At 46.5% G+C, this 10,472-nt stretch overlaps 1 protein-coding gene across 1 annotated transcript; it reads left to right on the top strand.

Moving 5' to 3' along the window:
- Positions 1-6,229: 6,229 nt before the first annotated feature.
- LOC123144210 (chaperone protein dnaJ 6) lies at positions 6,230-9,231 on the top strand. The gene is made up of 8 exons (XM_044563267.1): positions 6,230-6,490; positions 7,575-7,673; positions 7,750-7,851; positions 7,932-7,991; positions 8,083-8,189; positions 8,292-8,374; positions 8,555-8,645; positions 8,774-9,231. Exons 1-8 carry the CDS (start codon positions 6,380-6,382, stop codon positions 8,985-8,987), a joined length of 867 nt encoding a protein of 288 aa, XP_044419202.1. The 5' UTR covers positions 6,230-6,379; the 3' UTR covers positions 8,988-9,231.
- The last annotated feature ends 1,241 nt before the right edge of the window (positions 9,232-10,472 follow it).

Genomic DNA, 10,472 nt, shown 5'->3' with positions numbered 1-10,472 from the left:
AATTGTGACAGGGCTCGGATTTTGGCTGGGTTTGCTTCAATTCCTCTATTGGAAATGATGAACCCAAGCAGTTTTCTGGCGGGGACGCCAAAAACACACTTTTCCGGATTGAGCCGTATGTCATATGTTCGGAGGTTGTCGAATGTGAGGCGCATATTGTCCACCAATGACTCGACGTGCTTAGTTTTGATGACTACGTCATCTACATATGCTTCAACCATCTTGTCGATTTGCTTCTCCAGGCATGTTTGAATCATGCGTTGGTAAGTGGCGCCGGCGTATTTGAGCCCGAAGGGCATGGTGTTGAAGCAGAAGGGCCCGTATGGGATAATGAATGCCGTTGCGGCTTGGTCGGATTCCTTCATCTTGATTTGATGGTATCCGGAGTATGCGTCGAGGAAACATAGTGAATCGTGTCCTGCGGTTGCATCAATGATCTGGTCAATACGAGGAAGGGGGAAGGGATCCTTAGGGCAGACTTTATTGAGGTCTTTGAAATCGACACACAGGCGCCAGGATTTATCCTTCTTCGGTACCATCACCAGGTTTGCTAGCCAGTCCGGATGTTTAATTTCTCTGATAAACCCGGCTTCAAGTAGCTTGGCTAGCTCCTCCCCCATAGCTTGTCGTTTGGGTTCAGAAAAGCGCCGCAACGTTTGCTTGACTGGTTTGTATCCCTTCAATATATTGAGACTGTGTTCGGCCAGCCTGCGTGGGATTCCTGGCATATGCGAAGGGTGCCAGGCGAAGATGTCCCAATTCTCGCGCAAAAACGCGCGCAATGCAACGTCGACCGTAGGATCCAGCTGTGCCCTGATGGAAGCTGTCTTCTTGGGGTCCGCCGGGTGAACTTGAAATTTGACTATCTCGTCTGCTGGCTTGAAAGAAGTGGATTTAGACCTTTTATCAAGAATTACATCGTCTCTATCCACTGTGGAGCGCAGAGCGGTGAGCTCCTCGGCCGCCAGGGCTTCGGATAGTGCCTCGAGGGCCAAGGATGCGGTTTTGTTTTCGGCGTCGAGTGCTATGTCCGGATCACTCGCGATAGTGATAACACTATTGGGTCCGTGCATTTTGAGCTTCATGTACCCGTAATGAGGTATGGCTTGAAAGCGTGTGAATGCGTGAAAGAACATGCGGTGCCCCCATGTTTGGTTTTGGTAATTGATGACAATCTCTATGGACTAATGGTTGCCTTGAGTTATATTTGAAGGATTTGTCCATAGGCATTTCTTGAAGTCCATGTGTTGGTTTCAAGGAGTTTATGTGGTGACCAAGGTGTTATTAAGGAATTATCCAAAGATTGGTCATGTGAGAGTTGAGCTTATTGCAAGCATGTCTTGAAGAAGAAGATTGTGTGATCATTCATGTTTACCTTCAAGACATCATCCAAATGAAGAGAGTTGGAAAGATTCAAGGTTGATCAAGACTAAGTCAAGAGTGAATCAAGTTGATCAACACACAAAGCGCACAAGATGTACCGAGGGATCAAGCGATCCCATGGTATGGTAAGCATTGTCAATTACGCTTTATGTACTAACCCATGGTCTTCGTGAGAGTTCTTTGTGGGGTTAGGTTGCGGTGTGCAAGTTCAAGTCAAGCGGGCAAGTTCAAGTAAAGCATCACGAAGAGATCAAATGTTTGAAGCCATTGTGGTGACAATGGACTTGTGAAGATGTGTGGAAGGGTGGCTCACCCATAGTGGAGTATGGGGGAGCAATCAACTAGTCTTCATCGAGCCAACGCAATCAAGAAAGGTGGTCCATCTTGAGGGAGTCAAGATCGTCATCATCTAGCTCAAGTGGACCATGTGCAAGGCAAAGGTTTGCTCTTGATAGGTTTTCTATTTTACCGATCTCATGATGGTAGTTGGGAGACCGGGTTATAGGATCGATTGTCGTACTATCAAGGGGGGCTCTCGATGAGTAGCTTGATCGTATCATTCATAGAGAGCTCAAACCATTGCATCCTTGCATCATCTTTATTGGTTCTTGTTTGGTTCTTCTCTTTGTGAGTTTTGGAGCTTATGGTCATCTTGATGACAAGCTCGAGTTCATCGAAAACGGAGTTCACTCGCATCTTCTATGATGTTTTCGATGTTGGAGGTTATGCCGGTTCTTCTCGGTTGGAGGTTTCACTCCTCTATTTGTTGGCATACCTCCCCTGCCTCTTCTTACTATAACCAGTCGCTGTTTTGATGCTACTCGTCGTCTTGTATCCAACAAGCTTGAGTTTGCTCAATTCGGAGCTCAAATGAAGAAGTTTTGGCAGTTCTGTTTTTCTCCCTGCGGTAGTACCGCTTGTAGCGTCAAGCGGTAGTACCGCTCCAGTACCGCTCTACTACCGCCTCGATTTTGGGTCTGCTCTTTTCGTGTCGGGTCCAGCGGTAGTCGTGCGGCAGTAAGGCACGGTAGTTCCGCCTATAAGCGGTAGTACCACTCCGGTCAAGCGGTAGTACCGCTACTGCACTACTGCCACCGTACTCTGATCTGTCCTGCCTCCTTTTGTCCCGTGTTCTGCTCCTCCAGCGGTAGTACCGCTGGGGTGAGCAGTAGTATCACTTATCGGCGGTACTACCGCCCCAAGGTTCTTGTTTTGTTGCTCCTTATCACTGCTTCTTCCGCCCGAGCGGTAGTACCGCTCGTGTGCGGGCTGAGCACTTAACGGTTGGATTTTCCCCCTCCTATAAAAGGGGGTCTTCTTCCCCAATGAACCTTATCCTTTGAGCTCGTGTTCTTCCCCCATTGTTGACCTTCTTCGAGCTTGCTAACTCTCAATCCCTCCATGGATTCTTGCTAGTTTTTGAGGGAAAAGAGAGAGGAGATCTAGATCCACATTTCCACCAATCACTTTCTCCTCTATGTGAGGGGAACCCATTGGATCTAGATCTTGGAGTTCTTGGTGTTCTCCTTCTTGTTCTTCCTCTCATTTTCCTCCCTAGCATTAGTTGCTTCGGTGGGATTTGAGAGAGAAGGACCCGGGCACTCTGTGTGCCCTTGCCATTGCATTTGGTGCATCAGTTTGAGTTCTCCACGGTGATACGTGGAAGTTACAAGTTGAGAAGCTTATTACTCTTGGGTGCTTGGTGCCCTTGAGCTTGTTCCTCTTGGGTGCTTGGGCGCCCTAGACGGTTGGTGGTGTTCGGAGCTCAATCATTGTGGTGTAAAGCTCCGGGCAAGTGTCGGGGTCTCCAATTAGGTTGTGGAGATCGCCCCGAGCAATTTGACGGGTACCGGTGACCGCCCCCAAGGGTTGCCAAAGTGTACGGGTTCGGTGACCGCCCCCAAGGGTTGCCATTTGTACGGGTTTGGTGACCGCCCTCAAGGGTCCCTTAGTGGAATCACGACATCTTGCATTGTGCGAGGGCGTGAGGAGATTACGGTGGCCCTAGTGGCTTCTTGGGGAGCATTGTGCCTCCACAACGCTCCAAACGGAGATTGGCATCCGCAAGGGTGTGAACTTCGGGATACATCGTCGTCTCCGCGTGCCTCGGTTATCTCTTACCCGAGCTCTTTACTTATGCACTTTACTTTGTGTTAGCCATATTGTTTCTCGTCATATATCTTGCTATCACCTAGTAGTTTGTCTTGCTTAGCATAAGTTGTTGGTGCACATAGGTGAGCCTAGTTGTTGTAGGTTTTGTGCTTGACAAATTAACCGCTAGGTTTATTCCGCATTTGTTCAAGCCTAAACCGTAATTATTTTAAAGCGCCTATTCACCCCCCTCTAGGCGACATCCATGATCTTTCAATGCGTCTCGCCCTAACAGGGCATGATATCCATTGTTGAAAGGGGCCACCTGGAAGATTATCTCTTCGGACCTATAGTTCTCTGGCGTGCCGAATACCACGTCGAGTTTAATTTCCCCGCGCATATTGCTTCCTGACTGGGGATAATTCCTCGAAAAGTTGCATTGCTTTGCTCGATGCGACTCCTGTCCATTTGCATTTTATTGAGCGTGTCTTCGTAAATGAGGTTTAGTCCGCTGCCGCCGTCCATGAGCACCTTAGTGAGACGAAAGCCGTCTACAATTGGGTTTAGAACCAAAGCGGCCGGTGCTCGGACTGATCGGGCCCTTGGCTCGTCATTGGTGTTGAAGGTTATCGCCATATCGTTCCAAGGATTTATTATGGCTACATGATTGACTTCGGCGAGGTCGCGGAGTGCCCTTTTATGCCGGTTGTTTGAAGAAAAGGTCTCGAAGACCTTAAACATGTTGAGGTCATTATCCTCGGGGGAATGCCTCGCCGGGGTAGTGTTGGTGAGAATAGCCTCACCGCTTTTGGCTACCTGCCGGAGTATCCAACATGCCCGAAGGCTATGAGTTGGTTCGGAATTTGGCGTCGTGTGTATCTGACAGGGCTTGTCGAGCCATTCGTCAAGGATAGTTTTGTGTCCCGGTAAGGGCTTAGTTTTCCTTTCCGCGAAGTAATGATCAGGTGCCCCGTAAGGGTGCATCCTTTTTGCCCGGCCGGTGGTTCCCACCGAACTGTCTGGGCTTTCCAAGCGCTTTCCATTGCGTAGTACTTCTGTACTATGTGTGCCAAATTTGCAAAGTGCAGTATGCGGCGCCGATTGAGGGCATTAATGATCCCCTCGTCCGTACAGTTGTGGCAAAAGGCTGATACTGCATCGTCGTCGCAGCAATCCTTGATCTTGTTTTTAATAAGTAGGAATCTAGCCCAAAAGTGATGGACGGTTTCCTGGGATTGTTGTCGTATATACATTAAATCGCATATGTCCAGGGGACCGGAATTGCTTGGAGAGTATTGATTGTGGTGGGTGGGTGGTCTTAAATCCGAACCCTGACCTACTGTGGAATCCGGATTTTGAAAATTTCCTGAGATTGTTGGCCCAGGATCCGGAGTGTCCTGGGGTTTTTTAAACTCGGCACCTAATTCTATGTTCGGAGGACAGATGATCTCATCTTGACGATGAGTGTCCGGCTCGTAGGGCTCGAAGATCCGGACATAGTTTGTTTTCAGCATAGGAGGAGTAGTATCCTCAAGTTGTTCTTCCACAACAGTCACCAGGTGGGTGACAGGTGGAGACCTGATTTCCCTCTGATCGGGTTTAAGCCCAATCAGATCGTAATCTGTTGCGACCCCTAGGGCGGCGATGCGATCTAGCAGTTCATTTAAAGACGAGACATCCGCCGGATCCATCTTATCAACACTTTCAGGGTTGATGCGGAGGTGATTTTTGGCAATCCGAGGGACCGTCTTGGGCTTAATGGTCGGGCGGGCGCCTATGGAGAAATTGCCAATCTGGAGGATCTGCCCGGGAACTAGGGCCCTTCCAGAGGTGATTTTGTCGCTGACGACGAGGCGAGCCATCGATCCTTCCGTCGACAACACAGATGAACTCTCAATGAAAGCACCAATGTCGGTGTCAAAACCGGCAGATCTCGGGTAGGGGGTTCCGAACTGTGCGTCTTAGGATCGAAGGTAACAGGAGACAGGGGCACGATGTTTACCCAGGTTCGGGCCCTCTTAATGGAGGTAATACCCTACTTCCTACTTGATTGACTTTGATGAGTATAGGGGTTACAAGAGTTGATCTACCTCGAGATCATAATGGCTAAACCCTAGATGTCTAGGGTGATTGATTATGATTGCCTCTACGAACTAAACCCTCCGGTTTATATAGACACCAGAGGGGGCTAGGGTTGTACAAGGTCGGTTTACAAGGGAAGGAAACTATACACCCAAACGTCAAGCTTGCCATCCACGCAAAGGAGAGTCCCATCCGGACACGAGGGAAGATCTTCGATCTCATATCTTCACGGCCCATCAGTCAGGCCCACATCACATAGTCCAGACGCCCGAGGACCCCCTAGTTCAGGACTCCCTCAATGGGAACAACCGCCCATGGAGGGAGAACCACCATTGAATATCAGCTCAAACATCCGAATGAACAATATTCTATCCAAGTGGTGTTCTCAGGGTTTTGCTGATTTTCTTCACCGGCCTGCGAGCCTCTTCTGAGGTCGTTTTACTTCTGTAATAGATGCGGACTAGGCGTCTTGGCTTGATTATTATGGTTTTCCCTTTGGTAAGGACAAAATGCCGATTCTGCTCTCTCGGAGTTGGAGAGTTTCTATAATACTAACTTGGTACTCCAGTCGTGTGGTTTCTTTCTATATGAAATGGAGCCGGGGAACCCCTTTTCATTGAAAAAAAAAACATACTATTATCTCCCCGCTCACCCCCCGCACCCCAAGCATTTTGATCGGGACGGTACCGGTACGGGAGTCCGCCAATTTCCGGCGCGCGGGAAAATTTCCCGCACTCGCGCTCGAGCCTCGCCCGCTATAAGAAAGAATCGCACCACCACGGTTTCCTGCTCCACTTCCCCCACTTCCGCCGCCTCCCACCGAATGGGCCGCAAGAGGAGGGCTAGGGTTTCCAGCGACAGCGACGGCGACGACGTCGAGATGAACGGCGATGAGCCCGCCCCCGCCGCCGCGGAGAGCAAGAGCCTCTACGAGGTAATACCTCCGTCCAGACCCTAGGGCTTCGGATTCCGGCGCTAGTGTTCGATCTAAATCCTGCACGGATGTTTCGGATTCGTGGATGAACAGTAATGGCGTCGTATATACGTTTGTTTGATGTCGCTGCCCGCCCAGGGCTGTCCGCTGTTAAGTCAGGTGCTCCCTTGGTAGGAATTTCTCGTGGATCTCCATGCTAATCGCTCAGTTGTTAGTATTATATTTGGGTATTATGATTAAACATGCGCACACAGGAGGTTAGCCCCGAGATATGGAGTCCTATGACGTTACCTGCGTGTATAAACCCGGACACGTATCTTTCCCCTGCTGTCATGACATTTTTTAACACAAAACAGTAGCCTAGTGAACCGCAGTCAATTCATATCAAAACCGGACACATGCCCATTTCGGATCCAAAATATGCCGGGGTTAAAGGATCACATGCCGCACATATTGGTTAGTAAGTGTGCTAAAGGGCTTTTATCCTTGCCCTGTTTCTGCGGTCAAGCAGTTATGTGGCTGGATGTGAAAGGGAGATGTTTGCTTGGGATTTTGGAGTTAGGATCTGCTGGGCTGCTATATATATGTCGATCCAGGAACATACAATTGTTCAGTTAAAGGTGTCAATTGTCCTGTAAGTCATATGTTAGCAAATAGGAACATTTTTATTCACTTTATGGATCAGAATTCAGTCCTCACTTCCATGAGTTATAAAGTTTCTGGTTCATGTCCAGTTAAGCCAAGATATAATTTTTTGTTACAAGAACAAAAGCTGCACCGTGCTTGCATTCATGGTTTCTTCTCAAACATCATCACTAGTTTTTTTTTGTTTCTGCAAAGTTGCAGTCAGTTGGTGGATACAACTTGATTGCACTTACTATGGTAGAAAACCCATGTTTAAATAAACATGCAGAGAGCTGCAAGGGTACATGCAGTCCATGGCAGCGACCTCAAATTGGATTAAGTCTGAATTTCTACAGGAGTACTTTAATAAACAATTGTTATGCTGATATGCTCCACTTTGCTGATCTCATAGTATGACAGACATCTCATTTAATATGCTTGTTTTTCCTTCTTTCTGCAGATATTAGGGGTTGCGAGCACAGCTTCACAACAGGAGATAAAAAAGGCATATCACAAGTTGGCCTTGCGTCTTCACCCAGATAAGAATCCTGGAGATGAGGTAGGATTTCAACCCTGAACCTTTGTTGTAGTAAATACGTACCATGTATCTGAATTGAAATGCTATGTGTTGTCAGGAAGCCAACGAAAAATTTCAGCAGCTGCAAAAGGTGATATCTATTCTTGGAGATCAGGAGAAAAGGGCATTGTATGATGAGACTGGAATTACTGATGATGATGTGAGCACCTAATCCTAGCAATTTGGTTTCCACCTTTGAAGTTTCTGTGTAATATTCTCAAATCTTTTCCCTTGTGATAGGCACTGGTTGGAGAAGCTGCAGACAATCTCCAAGCGTACTTCAGAACAGTGTACAGAAAGGTATGTGTTTGCTCCATGCCAGTGAGAAACTTACGTTGCCCATTTGCTTATACAATGCATGATGAACTTGCTTTGTCTAAATTATTCTCAGGTCACAGAGGCTGACATTGAAGAATTTGAAGCTAAGTATAGAGGGTCAGACTCTGAGAAAAAGGATTTAAAGGAACTGTACACAAAATTTAAGGGCAACATGAACAGGTGATTGATGCTGGATTAAATGTTTGTTCCAAAACTTGATACTGCAACTGAACAACTGTGTTTCATTTCTTTTTTTTTCTAACCCTCTGCCTTTTTGTGCAGACTCTTCTGCTCAATGATTTGCTCAGATGCCAAGCTTGATTCTCACCGCTTCAAAGATATAATTGATCAGGCAATTGCTGAAGGTAAATAATCATATGCTGTTGCCACTATGATTTTTCCATATATAATTGATTTATTGTCCCATTTTCTTCATACAATCTACAACGAGGTGCTAGTAAAGTGCTTGATTTTACATGTTTGACTCAACCGGCTCCTCAAAACTTCTGTATGCGCAATTATCTTACCGCCTCCTTTCTTTGTAGGCGAGGTGAAGTCCACCAAAGTGTATGCGAAATGGGCTAAAAAGATCTCTGAGATAGAACCACCCACAAACCCATTGGAGAGGAGAGTGAAGTAAGTTCCCTACTAGCATTTATCCATCCCTTGAAACACTTCACTCGAGTTTGATCCTCTCAAGATACTAGTCGCTATCACCTGCTTATGTGAAGTCTGCACTGTTTTGTCTCCTGAAACTGCCATAGGAAAAAGAAGAGCCAGGAGAGCGACCTCATCCTGGCGATCTCGCAGCGCAGGGAACAGAGGAAGGAGCGGTTTGACTCTGTTCTGTCATCTATAATGTCCAAGTGTGATGACAACAAGGCGGGCAGCTCAGAGCCCACGGAGGAGGAGTTTGAGCGCGCTCGGCAGAGGCTTGAGAAGAAGCGCACCAAGGGGCGCAAATGGTATGAATCTTGACATGCATGCGCAAATGATATGAATCTTGACATGCATGCAGGCCCTTCGAGAAAAGATGGGTGTTGAGTGGAGTGGAGTGGAGGGGTTGTGTCGCAACTGTAGTGTCGCTTTGTTTTATGAGTGGGCGTGTGTATAAGTAACTGAATGCAAGTGTGGTGTGGTTTTAGATGTGAACAACTGTGGAAGTGTCCTGTCCCATGAATGAAATGAAATCCCCGGCATGGCCAGGTGATAGTCTGTTCAATTCGTGTGTGATCAAAGTGGTTTTGATGCCTGCCGAAGGGAGATGTGAGACGACAGGTCGTGGGTATGAATTATTACTATTCAACCGATCAAACTCATTGATACACGTATTTTTAATCAAGCTGGTACTACTATTTTCTTCCTCAAGGGCAAGGGAATCGTTTGGTAATCCAATTCAATTGATCAAACTCATACCATGGGTTGATTAATCATCATATTAGATAGTTGGATGTTGATTAATCAAGCTGGTACTATGTGCCTAGTATCTAATTTATCTTAGATAGTTCGATGTTGATGTAGTGTTAATGTAGTTGGTAATGGACTGTTTATTATGCTATGTATGGTGTTAATTTGGTAATGTTGTTTAATTATGCAATGAAGTAGTTAAATTTGCGTTTGAAATGATTCTTTATCAAGAAAGTGTGTTTGATTTTTTTCTGGATATCAAGTCTTTTTTTTGACAAAACGTCGACGGAGCAAATTTTCATTTTAATAAGTGAGAGGAGTTTTACAGAGGACTAGAGTATAGTAACAACAACATCTGCAGCGCCGCAAACAGCAGCAGCAGATATGGTCTATCCATTACAGCGCCGCAAACATTTACAGCGCTTCCAACAGCCATTGACACGGACCATGGAGGACGTCGTGGACAACCTAGGATTAAGTTTTGGATGATGCGCTAGACAAAGAAAACGTTCAATTCAGAATTAAAGGATGAGTAATGACAGAGAATTAAGTTACTATCAATGATCCATATTACTTAGTGTTGATTTAGCATAAAGTTGTACTAAATCAACGATATTGATATGGATCGGGTGAGTACAAGGGATGGGCAGTGATGCTCTTATATCGTGGTACTCGAACGTTCTTCACAGGTACTAGTGGCACCCGATCGCACTTGATTGAACTGTTACTGGGCACTGCTATTTGTGCTTGATTTTCTTCCTCCTGTCACAAGCTACTAAACAATATACTTCCACATTCTATGTCACATGAGATCAAAACGTGGAGGGGCAATTGTTTGATAATCGAATTCAACTAATCAAACTCATATTCTGTGGGCCGATTAATCATCATCGTTCCATTTTTCGTCCTTGCACCTCCATGACTTCGTCCTCGGTATCTGAACACGCATAACACATCCATTTGAGGTAGTAGTCATGTCTCGCATGTGGACTTAGGGAATTCACTAAGAGCAAGTTCACCTCATGTTCAATGGCGCGTGCACGAGCTGTTGTGGTA

The sequence above is a fragment of the Triticum aestivum genome, chromosome 6D (assembly GCF_018294505.1).
Source record: "Triticum aestivum cultivar Chinese Spring chromosome 6D, IWGSC CS RefSeq v2.1, whole genome shotgun sequence".
NCBI classification, from domain to species: Eukaryota; Viridiplantae; Streptophyta; class Magnoliopsida; order Poales; family Poaceae; genus Triticum; species Triticum aestivum.
This window is presented reverse-complemented; position numbering and strand designations above follow the sequence as displayed.

What these genes read in the sequence shown, in the direction of transcription:
- LOC123144210 (XM_044563267.1), top strand. Translation starts at nt 6,380, where the DNA reads ATGGGCCGCAAGAGGAGGGCTAGGGTTTCCAGCGACAGCGACGGCGAC. An exon ending in AGAGCAAGAGCCTCTACGAG is followed by an intron (nt 6,491 to 7,574) that starts GTAATACCTCCG and finishes TTCTTTCTGCAG; the next exon opens with ATATTAGGGGTTGCGAGCAC. An exon ending in ATAAGAATCCTGGAGATGAG is followed by an intron (nt 7,674 to 7,749) that starts GTAGGATTTCAA and finishes ATGTGTTGTCAG; the next exon opens with GAAGCCAACGAAAAATTTCA.